This window comes from Pongo abelii, chromosome 19, assembly GCF_028885655.2.
Source record: "Pongo abelii isolate AG06213 chromosome 19, NHGRI_mPonAbe1-v2.0_pri, whole genome shotgun sequence".
In the NCBI taxonomy this organism is placed as follows: domain Eukaryota; kingdom Metazoa; phylum Chordata; class Mammalia; order Primates; family Hominidae; genus Pongo; species Pongo abelii.
Genome location: NC_072004.2, coordinates 6660902 through 6678862, shown reverse-complemented (window position 1 = coordinate 6678862; position 17961 = coordinate 6660902). Strand labels below are relative to the sequence as shown.

General features: G+C 42.5%; 1 protein-coding gene and 1 long non-coding RNA gene across 3 annotated transcripts in view; one reads left to right on the top strand and one right to left on the bottom strand.

Moving 5' to 3' along the window:
- LOC129051197 (uncharacterized) overlaps positions 1-270 on the bottom strand; it is a 33004-nt gene extending 32734 nt beyond the window's left edge. The window contains exon 1 of the long non-coding RNA XR_008515272.2: positions 3-270. This is a non-coding gene — a long non-coding RNA (uncharacterized LOC129051197). The remainder of the gene's footprint in view (positions 1-2) is intronic.
- The window catches only part of TEKT1 (tektin 1), a 44351-nt gene continuing 26580 nt past the window's right edge, over positions 191-17961 (top strand). For both annotated transcript variants that reach the window (XM_054536086.2, XM_002826928.5), the window contains exons 1-5: positions 191-322; positions 1564-1770; positions 12731-12896; positions 16116-16244; positions 16780-16923. In XM_054536086.2, coding sequence (XP_054392061.2) covers positions 1581-1770; positions 12731-12896; positions 16116-16244; positions 16780-16923 — 629 coding nt within the window. In that variant the 5' untranslated portion in view covers positions 191-322; positions 1564-1580. The remainder of the gene's footprint in view (positions 323-1563; positions 1771-12730; positions 12897-16115; positions 16245-16779; positions 16924-17961) is intronic.

The following is a 17961-nucleotide window of genomic DNA, read 5'->3' as shown; positions in this document are numbered from 1 at the left end:
ACCTCGGGGCTTTGGCTGCTGTCTTCTGCTTGGTGCCCAGCGTCTTCACGGTAGGTTGAGGTGGCCGGAGCATCTGGCCCTACCCTTCCCACACGCCACACTCCTGGGTCTCTGGCTCTGGGGTCCGCAGAATTTGCGCCTGTGCCAAGCCTTTGGCCAGGCTGCTCAGTGGCGGAACCCGCCCTCCTTGCCCTGGCAACGCGTCACTTGTTGTCATGGAGACCGCGTTGTTTACCTCTTTGTTCTGCAAGAGCTGGAAGCTCCAGTTGGGGTAAGGAGGCTCCCATCCCGAGCTTGCGCAGTGGTTCTGTGTGGCGCTGAGGTAAGTAAACCTTGACCCCACCCCACCGACCCCTACGTGCAACCCTCCCCGCCTAACCAAATCCTTATGCCGTTGGGATGAGCCCTAATTTAAGTCCCCACCTCTCTGGGGGCTACTCAGACTTATCCAGGAGTCTTGGGTTAAATGCTGGGCTCCACACTCAGATAAATTTGGTAGAAGCCATAAAAGGGACTAGGCTAGGAAGAAACGGAGAAACTCCATGTTGTCTGAGGGGGCTGAGGTTCTCAGCCTGGTCAAGATCTGACTCTAGTTTCATCCTTACATATGTGAAGGCTTCAGAGATCCAGAAGGCCCTAAGAGCAGGGGCTCAGACCTTAGGGTAGAGATGGGAGTGGGGCCGGATTTCAGCCCTGTCTGAGGAAGGCAGTTCTCATGGTCCATCAGAGTTGTATGAAGATGAAGTGGGTAATTTTAGCGTTTCCATTGCCGACAGCCTCTGCCAGCTGGCTTCCCCTGTGTTGTTCCCCTTCCTTTCCCTCCTTTTCTTTGTCCTGGAAGTTTTTAGATTCCTTTATGTGTTGAACAAGTTCAATACCCAGTTGTCAGTTTACACATGTTACATTTCCTCCTCCTCCTCCTCCTCCTCCTTCTTCTTCCTCTTCTTTTTCTTCTTCTTTTTTAAGAAAACATCTCTGGGCTCATCTGTTTGGCAGAACATTACTCCATGACCCCGCAATTCTAATAAGTTATAAAAATGCATACACGTGTTCACTAAAAGACATGTATGAGACTATTAGTAGCATTCTCATTATGGCCCTAGAGTGTAAACAACCCAAATATCCATAAACAGTAGAAAAGACAGCTAGATTTTATTCATATAATGGCACCTACACAGCAATGAGAACGCACAAACTGCAATCATACAGACAATAAGGATGAATTTTACAAACATAATGTTGAGCTAAAGAAGTCAGAGACAGAATAATACACACTGTATTATTCCATTTATGTTAAATTCAAAAACAGCAAAACGAATTTGTAGTGTTAAAAGTCAGGATACTGGTTACCCTGAGGGGCTTGAGGTGGAGTAACTGGGAAGAGGTTAGAGATGCTGGTAATGCTTGTTTCTTGGTTTGGGTGCTGGCTACACAGATAGATTCATTTTGTGTATAGATTATGATTTATGCAATTTTCCGTATATATGTAATGCTTGAATAAAAATTGTCATAGAAAAGGACAAATTGCTTTCATTTAATCTAAAAGAGTCTGCTTTTGATCAGGACTTTGGAAACCTCAAATGGCTAAACTATTACAACCTCCGCCCAAGTTCCTGCTCTCAGAGTGGCACATTGCTAACAAGAACCAGTACCACAGAGCAGACGCTCAAAGGTCCCGATCGGAACGCCTGGTCGCAGAAAGCCAGAGGCTTGTGGATGAAATTGAAAAGACCACAAGAAAATCTCAAAGCGATGTGAACAAGAAACTAGGTAAGACAATATGCTTGGCATATTCGTGAACATGCTAGGATGAAACTGTTGAGTTTAGCTATAGCGTCATGTTCAGGTGTGGCAACATATTATTTTTGAACATTAGAGAGTCATGTGTATTCTCCAGGTTTTATGTTTAAGTTCACTGCCCTAAGATAGACACATGGTAACCCAGCCTGATTTTCAGCCACCCATCATTCATTTATTTGTTGATTTGATAACACAGTTATTGAGCATCTACGGGCATCTATGTACTGCACACTAGGCATATCACAGGGAATGATCAGAATCTCTACTTTTTAGGGGCTTCTAACTTGAAGAGGATAAAGACACAAAAATTAATCATCAGAATACAGTCAGCCCTTTGTATCCACAGGCTCAGCCAATTGTAGGTCCAAAATACTGAGGGAAAAAACCAATAAAAGATAACAATACAAAAATTAAAAAATACAAATAAAAACCATACAGTTCAACAACTATTTACATAGTATTTGCATTGTATTAGGTATTATAAATAATCTGGAGATGATTTAAAGTATACTGGCTGGGTGTGGTAGCATGTGCTGGTAGTCCCAGCTACTTGGAGGGCTGAGGCAGTAGGATCCTGTGAGCCCAGGAGTTAGAGACCACCCTGGGTGATATAGCAAGACCCTGTTTCTTAAAAAAAAAAAAAAAAAAAAGAAAAAGAAAGGGAGAAAGAAAGAGAGAAAGAAAGAAAGAAAAGAAAAGAAATGAAAAGAAAGAAAAGGAAAGTATATGGGAGGATGTGCATAGGTTGTATGCAAACACTACACCATTTTGTATAAAAGACTTGAGCATCCATGGATTTTGGTGTCTGTCAGGGACTCTGGAACAAATCCTCTGAGGATACCAAGGGACAGGTGTATAACCAGATAGGTGCTGGGGTAGGGGAACAAAGACAGGGGTGGAGTAGACATGAAAAATTGGAAAAGTTTTTCTAGAGAAGAACATTTACTTGAGTCTTAAAAGAAGAGTCATTTTCTCTTGACAATTCCTTACTTAAAACAGTATTTATTTATATTTATTTAAATTTCTTGAGACAGAGTCTCGCTCCATCACCCAGGCCGGAGTACAGTGGCACAATCTCAGATCACTGCAATCTCTGCCTTCCAGGTTCAAGCGCTTCTCCTGCCTCAGCCTCCTGAGTAGCTGGGATTACAGGCGTGCGCCATCACACCCGGCTAATTTTTGTATTTTTGGTAGACATGGGGTTTCACCATGTTGGCCAGGCTGGTCTTGAACTCCTGACCTCAGGTGGTCTGCCCGCCTCAGCCTCCCAAAGTGCGGGGATTACAGGCGCGAGCCACTGCACCCGGCCTAAAACAGTATTTAAAAGGTAGCATTCTTTAGCAAAGATCTCAGGAAAGCACATTAAAAAAAAAAAGATAGTGTCCTTAAATAATCAAAACAAAAATAAACATAAAACAAAACAAACAACCAACATCTGCTAAATGCCAAAAAGGGATTAACCAGGGGTCACCAACTCAACTATCTATAGGGACCAAGCAGGTAGCATAGGGATTGAATGTAAGGCATTAGGGTTTAGTAGGGACTGTGGGGACATGGAGAACATGTGCCCCATCTAAGCAGGAAGCTGCTACTCAATTTCAACCCATTGCTTCCAAGAAAGAACATGAGCCCAGTGTTGCCTGATTGTCCGATTTTTTCAAGAAAATCTGGAAAGCAGGAATTTATTCACGTTTTAAATGTTGGTAACTGACTTAATTTATTTATAACACTGGGCCAGCTGAACAAACACGTTTATGGATCAAACCTGGTCTGAGGACTGTAGTTTTCTAATTTCCAATAAATGAAACCTTCATTCAGGTCAGCAATGTTAGATGTTAGGCTCTACTAATAGGTTGACCCTTACATCCATACCACCCTGTAGATAGGCCTGTTCTAAATAATTGTGCAAATAGGTAGGTGTTAAAAATGAGAAGGCGCCCGGGTGTGGTGGCTCACGCCTGTAATTCCAGCACTTTGGGAGGCCAAGGTGGGTGATCATGAGGTCAGGAGATCGAGACCATCCTGGTTAACACGGTGAAACCCTGTCTGTACTAAAAATACAAAAAATTAGCAGGGCATGGTGGCACGCATCTGTAGTCCCAGTTACTCAGGAGGCTGAGGCAGGAGAATCGCTTGAACCGAGAAGGTGGATGTTGCAGTGAGCCGAGATCGTGCCACTGCACTCCAGCCTGGGTGACAGAGTGAGACTCTGTCTCAAAACAAAAAAAAAAGAAGAGAAATCATTATTCATTTTCACAATACTGTGTTTCAGTAGATATGGGGAAAAAGTGAACCTTCATTGATTCATGGAATCATTTTAAAATTAGCCATTAGGCATTAAAAGCATCAAATATGTAGGAATAAATCTAGCAAAAGATGTGCAAGTGTTTTGCACTGAAAAATCATTTTTGCAAGAAATTAAAGAAATTCTTAGTAAATGCAGGGATTTATGAGTTAATGGATTGGAAAACCTAGTATTTAAAAGTGTTGATTCCCTTCAAAAATTAATCTATAGATTCAATGCAATACCAATGAAAATCTCAGCAGGTTTTATGGTGAAATTGGCAAAATCCTTCTAAAATTCATATGGAAATGCAAAGGGTCAAGAATAGGCACGAGGCTGGGTGCGGTGGCTCATGCCTGGCTCCCAGCACTTTGGGAGGCTGAGGTGGGTGGATCACCTGAGGTCAGGAGTTCGAGACCAGCCTGGCCAACATGGCGAAACCCTGTCTCTACTAAAAGTACAAAAAAATTAGCTGGGCGTGGTGGTGGGTGCCTGTAATCCCAGCTACTCAGGAGGCTGAGGCAGGAGAATCGCTTGAACCCGGGAGGCGGAGGTTGCAGTGAGCCGAGATTGCGCCACTGCACTCCAGCCTGGGCGACAAGAGCGAGACTCCATCTCAAATAAATAAATAAATAAATAAATAAATAAATAAATAAATAATAGGCACAACTATCTTAAAGAAGAACACAGTTGGAAGACTTCTACCATAGGTACTGAGAGCTGTGACAAAGCTATGGTAATTGAGACAGCAAAGTATAAGTGGGGATAGACCTGTTGACCAATGAAATATGACAGAGTCCAGAAACAAACCCACATACATTCATTCATCTGAGTATGACAAAACAACACTACAGTGTAATGGGAAAAAGAGAGCCTTTTCAATGAATTGGCCAATTAGATATTCATATAAAAAATGATATCCTGGCCGGGCTCCATGGATCACGCCTGTAATCTCAGCACTTTGGGAGGCCGAGGCGGGCGGATCACGAGGTCAGGAGATCGAGACCATCCTGGCTAACACAGTGAAACCTCGTTTCTACTAAAAATACAAAAAATTAGCTGGGCATAGTGGCGGGCACCTGTAGTCCCAGCTAGTCAGGAGGCTGAGGCAGGAGAATGGTGTGAACCCGGGAGGCGGAGCTTGCAGTGAGCTGAGATCGCGCCACTGCACTCCAGCCTGGGCGACAGAGTGAGACTCCGTCTCAAAAAAAAAAAAAAAAAAAAAAGATATCCCAACCCCTACCTTGTATTTTCTATCTATCTATCTATCTATCTATCTATCTATCTATCTATCTATCTGCAAATCTAAGTGGAGTGCATATCTAAACGGGAAAGGTGAAACAATGACACTTAGGGGAGAATATATTTATGATATTTATGACTTGGAGAAGGCAAAGATTTCTTATTCTTAAGCAGGACTGAAAACCATTCATAGAAAAGAAAAACAATAAATTAGACTATATTAAAATGAAGAACTTTTGTTTAACAAAAATACCTCATCAAAAGGCTAAACAGCAATCTAAAGAGTAGGAGAAGATATTCACAATATATGTATCTGACAAATCCATATCCGAAATATATAAAGAACTTTTAAGAATACCAAAGAAAAAGGCAGATAACTCAATAAACAAATGGACAAAACCTTGACAGATACCTTACAAGCGAGGACATTCAAACAGCCGATGAACGTGTGAAGAGGTGCTCTAATTTTATGAGTCATCAGGGACATACAAATTAAAATCAAGTTGAGATGCCATTATACAGCCATGGAATGGCTACAATTAAAAAGAAGGAAGAGAACAAGAAGAAAGGAGAGGAAAGAGGATGTGGAGCAACTGGTACTGTCATATTCTGCTGGTGGAAATAGAAATTGCTATAATCACTTTGGAAAGCTTTGGCAATATTGACTACAGTTGAAGACATGCGTACTTTTCACCTGGTTATTCTACCTTTAGAGTTTTATCATACAGGAATATACGTTTACCAAAGATATATGCTGCAATGGCCAAAGGAGTGCCATTTGTAATGGCCCCAAACTGGAAACTACCCACATGCTCATCAACAGTAGGATGGATAAATAGGCTATACCTCACAGCAAAGAGAATGAGTGGCCTACAGCTGTATACAACACTACTGATGAATCTTACAAACTTAGTAAGATGTTGAGTGAAATAAATGACACACAGATGAGTATATGTCATATTATTCTATTGATGTAAAGTAAAACAAACCAAATACAATGAAAAATTAATCTATACCTTGGTGTGTGGAATGATAGGAACTGGAAGGGGTCATGAGAGACCTCCTAGGATGCCAGTTATATTCTGTTATATTCTGTTTCTTGAGTTGGGTCTTATATGTGTGTGTTCACTATGAAAATACATTGAATTTTATGATTTTATGATATGTGTACTCTTCTATAGGTTTTTGATATTTCAATAAAAAGTTAAAAATAACTTGCAGGTACCTGTGCTGGTGCTGATGATATAGACACACCAGACTGGTGCTTGCCCTTGGGGAGCTTGCAGTCTGAAAGTAGAGATGAGTCCAGTACAGGATACCCAGGATACGGTGTGATTCATCCCACAAGTGGCACCAATAAAGCACCATCAGATTGGAGGAGAGAACAAATCACTTCCAACTGGTCACATCCAATGACTACTCAATTTTCCAATCTAATGATCACTTAGTCTTCATCCAACTTGATCTCTCTACAATACTGGATGCTCAAAACTGGACGTGTCCAGTTACTTTTAGAATTCTATGGCACAAATTTTTCCTGATTCATTTCCTTTCTCTCTGGCCATTTCTTCCTCTTCTCTATTGTTGATGCTTCTTTCCCCATTCATTTCCTATTGGTGTTCTTTAGTGTTTTGTTCTTGGTCTTCTTAGCTTTTTCTTCTCTTCCCTCTATGCAGTCTCTCTTGATGACCTCATTAGAAATTTTATCACTATTTTCTTTGTGTTACTGGTTTGCAAATAGAAATCTTCAGCTCTAATTTCTCACGAGAACTTTTTGGGGAAATAGAGAACTACTTGCTATATATTGCCACCTAGATTCCTTCAGGCACCTCAAAATAAGTATATCCCAAGATGAACTCATCGTTGTCGTTCAACACTTGCTTCTGCTTCTATAGTTGCCTATCCTGGTTAATGGGACCAGAGCTCATTCATTCATTAATTCATTCATCCTTCAAATAGGTCTGACCCTGTGCTAGATGCTTAGGAGTATAAAATTGAAAAAGTGACACATTCTACTATGTAAAAGAGACACAATACAAGTAAAAAGACAAGTAACTAAAATTATTGTAAATTGCTGGCCAAGATGAAGGCAATGGCAGTAAAGATGGAGAGAAAAAGTGCTCGATAATATGTATGTTGGATTTATGAATGAATTTTAACAACAAAAGTCAAAGAGATAGCTTGGACAAAATAATAAAGGCAGGATGAGTGTGACATTTATGGGGAAGGAGTAGAGAGGTTCAAGTTGATGTGTAGAGTACATGAGGAAGAGCAGCATGATGAAGGTGAGAGGGAGATGAAGCGGGGCCAAGCCTGAGGAGGACCTTGATTTTGGAATGTTCAGTTCATTGGACAGCCTGTTAGAATTTAAGAGTTAACACTAGAAATCTGGAGGTAATCACATAAAGATGGGTGAGGGGAGCTATAAGGGTAGATTAGATTACCCAAAGAATGTATTGAAAGAGAAGAAAAGGGCACATGAGTTGAAGAGGACCAAGAGAAGAGCTGAGGAACATAAGTTCAGGTGGAAGAATAAAAACATGAGACCAAGGTTTTGAAAGCCAAAAGATGAGGTTTTGGCTGGGCGTGGTGGCTCACGCCTGTAATCCCAGCACTTTGGGAGGCCAATGCGGGTGGATCACAAGATCAGGAGATCGAGACCATCCTGGCTAACACGGTGAGACCTCGTCTCTACTAAAAATACAAAAAATTAGCCAGGCATGGTGGCGGGCGCCTGTAGTCCCAGCTACTTGGGAGGCTGAGGCAGGAGAATGGCGTGAACCTGGGAGGCAGAGCTTGCCGTGAGCCGAGATAGCCCCACTGCAGTCTGGCCTGGGCAAAAGAGTGAGACTCTGTCTCCAAAAAAAAAAAAAAAAAAAAAAAAAGATGAGGTTTCACAGGCGAGGAAGTCTTCTATTGTATCAGTGGTTGTCTAAATATCAAAGAGGCTGAGAGCTGAGCCGAAATAAATTTGGACTGGTGACTTGAAGATTATTGGTGACCTTTGAGATAAGAGATGTCCAGTAGGATAGTGGAGGGTACACAGTAGAGGTGAAAATCAGTTACAAGGTGTCAATGGGAAGACACCCACCTACATGGTGGATTAAGCACATGCATTTGTCTTCGCTTCCTTTTAGAATTCCAACAAAATAGCAGTAAAGAATTAATAGCAGTAAAGCTAACAAAATAATAATAAAGCTATGCCCCAAGCATGAGAGAGATTGAGACACATACACAAGCAAGCGCACATGCATGCGCGCACACACACACACCATACACACACACACACACACACACACAGAGTTAGAGAGGAAGCAACAGTAGACAAATAATGAAATCAAGATTTTAGAAAGCAAAGGTCAGCTGGTAACAGACCTAGGGACTGCAGAAAATCAGGGTGGGTAGAGAACAATAAGAAGCCAGCTGATTCATGCTGCAGAAATCTTGTAATGCTCAAAACAGGATGCATCCAGTTACTTCTGAAGCTGGAGAGTCAGGATAGAGCCAGAAACAAGCCTTGGTTGAAAGTCTTTATTAAGAGCTTCCTCTTCACTCTGGCTCTCCCTCACCCCAGCAGAAGGTTAAAGGTTAAAGGGTTCAATGAATGTCTACTTAGTGATTCATTCATTCCTATGTCTACATAGTAATTCTTCCAGCTGGTTCCTAGGACACTGGTAGCCAGGCTTCTACCCTCAGACAGGAGACTGGAGGACATTTCTGTGGAGAAAGTAGAAAGTAACTGGCCCCAAAAGGAAAGATCTATAAATATTAACATTTGAGGATTCTCCTGTGAGATGCCAGGGTCTCACCTGATCACTCTGTACAATAAAGCATTCTGGTTGACAAGCACTGTCCCTGTAGACAGCATTTCCAGGTAGCACTTTAGCATCTCAGTCTAAATCAGATGATCACCAAATAATTGAGGAAAGCCACTAACATGGCAGACACCAAAACAAATAATCAAAGACACAGAAACTCAGGAGACAGATAGTGTATAGAGAAAAAGAAGACATACGCTATGAAATCCATCAAGAATTTAGAGAAGAGACTGCATCCTTGGAACATGCAGAGGAGTCTAAAAAAGAGAACATTTGGAGAACAAGCATTCTTAGAAATTAAGAATATAAGAGCAGAAAAATCTTAAAAATCAAAAGAAGTGTTGAGAATCTCCAGAAAGTGGGAAAAAAGGACAACAAAATAAATAACAGCAAAGAAAAGTCAAGAAAATTAGAGGATCAATCTGGGAGGCTCAATAACTAATAGGAGTTTCAGAAAGAGCATAGAGAAAATGGAGTAGATATGGTGGCTCACACCTGGAATCCCAGGACTTTGGGAAGCCAAAATGGGAAGATCAGTTGAGACCAGGAGTTTGAGACCAGCCTTGGCAACATAGAGAGACCCTTGCCTCTACAAAAATAAGAAAATTAGGTGGGTGTGGTGGTGTGTACCTGTAGTCTCAGCTACCCAGGAGGCTGAGGTGGGAGGATCTCCTGAGCCCAGGAGTTCAAAGTTAGAGTGAGCTATGGTTGTGCCACTGCACTCCAGCCTGGGTGACAGAGTGAGACCCTGTCTCGAAAAAGAAGAAGATGAGGAAGCAGGGCCCTAGGCCTGGCCCAGGAAGCATTTTTTTCTCCTAGGCCTCTGGGCCTGTGATGAGAGGGGCTGCTGTGAAGATCTCTGACATGCCCTGGAGACATTTTCCCCATTGTCTTGGCAATTAGCATTCGGCTTCTTGTTACTTATGCAAATTTCTGTAGCTGGCTTGAATTCCTCCCCCCAAAATGGGTTTTTCTTTTCTACCACATGATCAGGCTGCAAATTATTTAAACCTCTATGCTCTGCTTCCCTTTTAAACATAAGTTCCAATTTCAGATCATCTCTCTCAAATTCAAAGTTCCACAGATCTCTAGGGCAGGGGCAAAATGCTGCCAGTCTCTTTGCTAAAGCATAAGAAGAGTGAACTTTGCTCCAGTTCCCAATAAGTTCCTTATCTCCATCTGAGACTACCTCAGCAGGACTTCGTTGTCTATATCACTGTCAACATTTTGATCAAAACCATTCAACAAGTCTCTAGGAAGTTCCAAACTTTCCCAAAACTTTCTGTCTTCTTCTGAGCCCTCCACACTGTCCCAACCTCTGCCTGTTACCCAGCTCCAAAGTCACTACCACATTTCCAGGTTATCTTTACAGCAGTGCCTCACTTCCAGTACCAATTCTCTGTATCAGTCAATTTTCACACTGCTATAAAGAAATATCTGAGACTGGCTAATTTATAAAGGAAAGAGGTTTAATTGACTCACAGTTCCACATGGCTAGGGAGACCTCAGGAGACTTACAATCATGGTGGAAGGCAAAGAGAAAACAAGGACCTTCTTCACATGGTGGCAGGAGAGAGAAGAGAAAGGGAAGGGGGAAGAGACCCTTATAAAACTATCAGATCTCAAGAGAGCTCACTCACTATCAGGAGAACAGCATGGGGGAAACTGCCTCAATGATCCAATTACTTCCCACCAAGTCCCTCCCTCAACAGGTGGGGATTACAGCTGGAGATGAGATTGGGTGGGGACACAGAGCCAAACCATATCAAAGGGTATATCTGGCATGTGGTACAACAATTAAATAAGTTTAACACCAGTGTGAAATTTCAGGACACTAGGAAAATAGATTACTAAAATTTTTCGGAGTGCAAAAAACAGGTCGTATACAAAGAATCAGGAATCAGAATGGCATCAGACTTCTCAACAGAAACTCCAGAAATTAGAAGGAAATGGAGGGACACAATCACAATTCTAAATAAAAAAGAGTTACAAACTGTAACTTAGGGCACAGCCAAATAGAATGAAATGGTGACGGTAGAATAAAGACATTTGCAGACTTGCAGGTTTTCAAAAACTTTACCTTACATGCATCCATTTCTTAGGAAGTTACTGAAGGATATGCTTCAGCATACTGAAAGAGTAAATCAAGGAAGAGGAAGAAATACAATCCAGGAAACGGGACAGCAACATGAGAAGAGTGAAGGGGATTCCTGGAAGCAAAGTCATAGGATGACAGCTACACAGCAAACTAGAGAGCAGCCCATCCGGCAGGAGAAGATGCTCTAGGAGAGACATCTCCAAGGAAGAAAGAAAATTGATAGCTTACTTGATGGGTTGGAATATATTGAGGGCATATTGAGAAAAAATTAATAATATAAAGAAAGTGAAGCAATCACTATGCTACCCATTTTACTATCTCATAATGTCATGTTGTAAACCTCAAATATATACAATAACTTTTTTTTTTAAACAGAGTCAGTTTACAGAAGTGGAAACTGACACTACAACCAGTACATTATGACTTTAAGATTCAAATGCTGAACTACTCATCAATTAAATATATATATATAATATATACTTTTCCTAGTATAATCAGTCATTTTTTACTCATAGTGCCTAATAAATCTGCCTTTATCATTTAAAAAAGAAAGTGAAGCAAAAATGCCATTTTAACTCCTCCCCAAAACAGAACATTTTGTAAGAAAAGAAATGTATTACAGTGTATGATAGGGCTCAGGTGTAAATAACATTTATATATTTACAAAATGTAAATAAACAATAAGTTTACTTATTTCTTGTTTAAGAAAATGGTGATACAACTATATTGGGAGACGGAAGTATGTTGTGTGAGTTGGTTAAGCGCAAATCATTATCTTTCATCACAGGAAATCAACATATAATATCAAAACTGATAATGAGTGAATAGCAGTATAAGCAAATGTCAGAAGAAGTGATGAGGGGCCGGGCACAGTGGCTCACACCCATAATCCCAGCACTTTGGGAGGCCGAGGCAGGCGGATCACGAGGTCAGGAGATCAAGACCCTCCTGGCTAACATGGTGAAACCCCGTCTCTACTAAAAAATACAAAAAATTAGCTGGGCGTGGTGGTGGGCACCTGTAGTCACAGCTACTCAGGAGGCTGAGACAGGAGATGGCATGAACCTGGGAGGCGGAGCTTGCAGTGAGCAGAGATTGCGCCACTGCACTCCAGCCTGGGCGACAGAGTGAGACTCGTCTCAAATGGGTGGGGACAGGTCAGAGAGTTTTAATTCTTTGTGACACTATTTGACTTTTCAAACAACACACATTTATATCTTTGATAAAATTAAAAGTTATTTAAAAAAGTGGGCACCAAAGAACTAGTGGGTGTAGAATGATAAATCTGATGTGGACTGTAAGAAAATATATCTTCCTTCCTTCCTGTAAATAAACATTTAAAAAGATGAAAAGATGCCCTAAGTAGCACAGCGCTAAGAGGAAAAGAGCATATCACAGGTGGTTTTACAACAGTCTTCAAGTTTCTAATTCAAATGTTGGCTACCTTGGGATAGATTAACCCTGGTGTAACTTCCCTGTGTGCTTCAGAACAGAGACTCGAGGAAGTCCGGTTCTGGAAGAAGGAGTTAGATGACAAACTTGAGCAGCTTGTGAATGTAACCGATGATCTACTCATATATAAGATCAGATTGGAAAAAGCCCTGGAGAGCTTGAAAGAGCCCTTGCACATTACTGAGACGTGCCTGGCATACAGGTAGGAGCAAAGGTCCCTCAAATGATTCACGTGTTGTTACAAATGAGATGCTGGGTAGTAAATGCTGGCTGTGCGCGATGGTGAGTTAGAACACGGCACTTGAGCAGGTGTTCTTCTAGAGCCTGAAGTTATCCTGGCATGCCCTTGGTGCTGGGCAGTGTAAGGGGTACTGGACTTGGTTCATGCCTCAACTCTGCTCTTGACTAACTCAACTCAAATATATGTTAGGACTAGGTTTGGCTGTGGGTAGCAGAAAACTCTAAAATAACATTGAATTTAAAGAAAACGATTTCTTTCTCTCTTACATTTAAAGAGTCTAGAGATAGTCAGTCCAGGGTTGCAATGGTGGGCCAAAGTTTTAGGGTTCCGGGCTTTGTCTGTCTTCTTGTCCTACTGCACATGGCTTTCACTCCTAATGTTACCTCGTGGTTTAAGATGGCAGCTGGAGCTCCAGCCATTATGTCTACATTCCAGCAAGTAGGAGTAAGTGGGGTCTGGCATTCATCATTTCTATTTGCATTCTATTGACAGAACTTAATCACATGGCCACACCAACAGATGCTGGGAAATGATTGGTTTTACTTTGGGCAGACAGGTGCTCAGCTAAAAAACCAGGGGTTCTGTTGCCAAGGAAGAAGGTGAGAACAGACATTACAGCTCCCAGGGGACAGTATGTCTCTCCCATGCAGAGCCACACGGAAGCACTTTGTAATCCAGACAGCACTATAGGAACATGCTTTTTATTATTATTTCCCTCCTATAAATCCAATGAGTAGAATGATCCTTTCTACTCTGGGGTGATGCTGGTTTCCAGACCTAGGTCCTGCCGCAGCCCTAGCTGGAGTGCCCTAACAGGTCTTCTTGCTGTTAGCATAGTCCCCTATAATCTAGTGCACCCTCCACACTGGCTGTTGAGTGAACTTTTCCAAATGCAGATTTTTCCCAGTCACTGCCGTGCTTAGAATCCTTCAAACCCCAATGGCTAATTTTAAGCTTCTTAGCTTAGCAAACCAAGGTTCATCATGATAGGGCCCCCAGTGACCTCTCCGGGTCCATATCTTGTCCCCAGTAGTGGGAGTGCTTAGGTGTGTGGAGCTACTTGCAGTTTCTCAAATGCACCATGCCCCTGTCTTCCTGGAAAGCCCTATTCCTTCCATAAGCTCAACCAGGACCCTTTGCAGGAACCAGGCAGCAGTCTCCCCAGACAGATTTAGAAAGTCGATGAAGCAAAGAGAAATAGCAGCTCATCAAAGAGCTCAACACCCAGTTGGCTCAAGTCTAAGCCTAAGGGTAATGATAATGTAGAGGCTGCTAAGTTTATTGAGCATGTACTATGTGCCAGGTACTGTAGCTTATGCTTTTATAGCTCATTTGTAGTGTGCCACAATCCTATGAAGTACTAAAAATTACCCCCATTTTACAGAAAAGGAAACCAAGGCACAGGTAGGTTATATAGTGGCTAAGGGCACCCAACTAGTGAGTAGGGGAACCTCCTTTCCAAGCACTATCATGCAGGTTGAAAAAGCAAAATGTTGTGCAGCAGGGTCAGTTTGGGAGGAGGATGGCATCTTGGCTAGAAGCACACGTGACACACAGTTCCGTGACACTGGGTAGATCACTTAGTCTCTCTGAAACTCAGTTTCCCCATCTGTACTTGAAAGGGCTAAGAAAGAATGTTTATATATAAATAAAGCTCAGCACAGTGCCTGTCATGGAGTAAGTGCTCACTGGCAGAGGCAATATTACTATTGGTGTTATTATTATTAATAGTTATTATTACTATAAAACATCTTTTTAAATTTTTTTTGAGATGGAGTTTCGCTCTTGTTGCCCAGCCTGGAGTGGAATGGAGCAATCTCGGTTCACTGAAACCTCCACCTCGCGGGTTCAAGCGATTCTCCTGCCTCAGCCTCCTGAGTAGCTGGGATTACAGGCATGCACCACCACTCATGACTAATTTTGTATTTTTAGTAGAGGCGGGGTTTCTCCATGTTGGCCAGGCTGGTCTTGAACTCCCGACCTCAGGTGATCCACCCACCTTGGCCTCCCAAAGTGCTGGGATTACAGGCGTGAGCCACCACACCCAACCTAAAACATCTTTCTATATTCAATTGTTTGTCTACACACTGAATGAGGATCAAGGAAGGAAGCAGGTCTTTGAATTTATTATTATTATTTAAAACTTTCTTCTTCTTGGGAAAAAAAAGTCCATTTGGCTGCAAATCAAAACCACAATGAGATACCATCTCATGCTAGTTAGAATGGCAATCATTAAAAAGTCGGGAAACAACAGATGCTGGAGAGGATGTGGAGAAATAGGAATGCTTTTACACTGTTGGTGGGAGTGTAAATCAGTTCAACCATTGTGGAAGACGGTGTGGCGATTCTTCAAGGATCTAGAACTAGAATTACCATTTGACCCAGCAATCCCATTACTGGGTATATATCCAAAGGATTATAAATCATGCTACTATAAAGACATATGCACATGTTTGTTTATTGCGGCACTATTCACAATAGCAAAGACTTGGAACCAACCCAAATGTCTGTCAGTGATAGACTGGATTAAGAAAATGTGGCACATATACACCATGGAATACTACACAGCCATAAAAAAGGATGAGTTCATGTCCTTTGCAGGAAAATGGATGCAGCTGGAAGCCATCATTCTGTGCAAACTATCACAAGGACAGAAAACCAAACACCGCATGTTCTCACTCATAGGTGGGAATTGAACAATGAGAACACTTGGACACAGGGCGGGGAACATCACACACTGGGGCCTGTCGGGGTGTGGGGGGCTGGGGGAGGGATAGCAGTAGGAGAAATACCTAATGTAAATGATGAGTTGATGGGAGCAGCAAACCAACGTGGCACATGTATACCTATGTATCAAACCTGCACATTGTGCACATGTACCCTAGAACTTAAAGTATAATTAAAAAAAAATACAAAGAAAAGAAAAAGAGAGAGAAAAAAAAGTCCATTTGGCATGTTTCAGACCAAGTGACCAGTCATCAATCAATTTTTCTTCATTGTGTTTGGATATTTTGAAGTCACATAGACACCAACTAATATCTGTCACCCACTGTGTCATCGGATGGCTCGGGTGACACTCAAATCAGTTGTGCAGGTAGTTCTGAGTGTGCAGACGTTAGCCAACGTTGAGTCACCTCATGTTGCACGTGTTGGCTGACTGGCTGCCTTTCCCCCTGCCAGGGAGAAGCGCATTGGCATTGACCTGGTGCATGACACAGTGGAGCATGAGCTGATAAAGGAGGCTGAGATCATCCGGGGCATTATGGCTCTGCTGACCCGTACCTTGGAGGAGGCTTCCGAGCAGATTCGGTATGACTCTTCAGCCTGCCCTCCAAATCTCCACTGGGAATTTTGAGAAGAGGCAGTGTCCACAAAAGCTGGGCTCCATGGCACAGAAGGAAAGGGGTTCAACATTCCCACTCCCACTTTGTGTCCCCAGATCGCCCCAGCACTCAGGATAAGAGCTGGCCACATCCCTCATACATGGCAGCTGCCCTCTGGTAAGGGTGGGGCTCGAGGTGGATTTCACCCTGGTTATAAACTGGAGGATGCTGGAACCCACTGGTGAGGCTGACCCCTCACACATAGTAGGCTGCAATGGTGACATTGGAAAATGTCACAGTAGAAGGGAGGATCTCCAAGTCCACGTTTGGTTACATTGATTTGTCACCGGGCATCAAATGGTATACGCGTGAATGTTGGGGTGATGGGTGCGGGGGGAGGGCAGCACCATCATCCTGCACCAGACCTAGCTGCAGCTTCACTTTCCAGGACCTCCCCAAGGACCTGTGGGTGCCATCTGGGCACTCCAGAGGCAGAAACCCAGTTTACTTTCTCCCTTCAGGATGAACCGCTCTGCCAAGTACAATCTTGAGAAGGATTTGAAGGACAAGTTTGTGGCCCTGACCATAGATGATATCTGCTTCTCTCTCAACAACAACTCACCAAACATCAGATATTCTGAGAACGCCGTGAGGATTGAGCCAAAGTGAGTGGGCCTTGCCGTCTTCCTCCCTGTGGGTGATGTCCCAGTGCTTCTCAGGCAGGCAAGACCTAGCAGCTCATCCTCGCAGCTGGCTGAGAGCTTGGAAGTGGTGGGTTGGGGCAAAGGCAGTGTTGAATGGTGACCTTGACATTGGGCCCAGAGGCTCCCGATCCTCCAGGTTAGGCTCACTAACTAAGAAAGTCTGACATAAAACCTTTAAACCTTTAAAGAATAAAACACTTTATTCCTATATCTATACATGTTTTTAACAAGTAAAAGAATCTAAAAATGTATAAAGAGCAAGTGAATTTTTCCCCTTTCTTTTTTTTTTTTTGAGATGGAGTCTCACTTTGTCACCCAGGCTGTAGTGCAGTGGCGTGATCTCGGCTGACTGCAAGCTCCGCCTCCCTGGTTCACGCCATTCTCTTGCCTCAACCTCCCAAATAGCTGGGACTACAGGTGCCTGCCACCACGCCTGGCTAATTTTTTGTATTTTTAGTAGAGATGGGGTTTCACCGTGTTAGCCAGGATGGTCTCGATCTCCTGACCTCGAGATCCGCCCGCCTTGGCCTCCCAAAGTGCTGGGATTACAGGCATGAGCCACTGCACCCAGCCTCCCCTTTCCATTTTTACATTCACTGAGATAACTGGTATTAGCTGCATGTTCATACAAACATATGTACATATGCACTCACACACATATGGTAAACTTTGTTTAGTTTATAAAAATGAGATTATACTATGTACCTTTTCTGTGACATCTAATTTGCATTTTTCAGTTAACATTATATCACAGCCTAACTCACTCTAATTTTTAAAACCTTCTTTTTGAAATAAAACATACATATAGAGAAGTGCACAAGTTCGAAGCATTCTCATTGTGTTAGTTATCTTTTGCTGTATACTAAATTATCCCAAAACTTTGCAGCTTAAGACTATAAACATGTATTATCTCATGGTTCCTTGGGTGGGGAAGCCAGGCCCTGTTCAACTGGGTGCCCCGGGCTCGATGTCTTCTGAGGTTGTAGTCAAGCCAGCTGC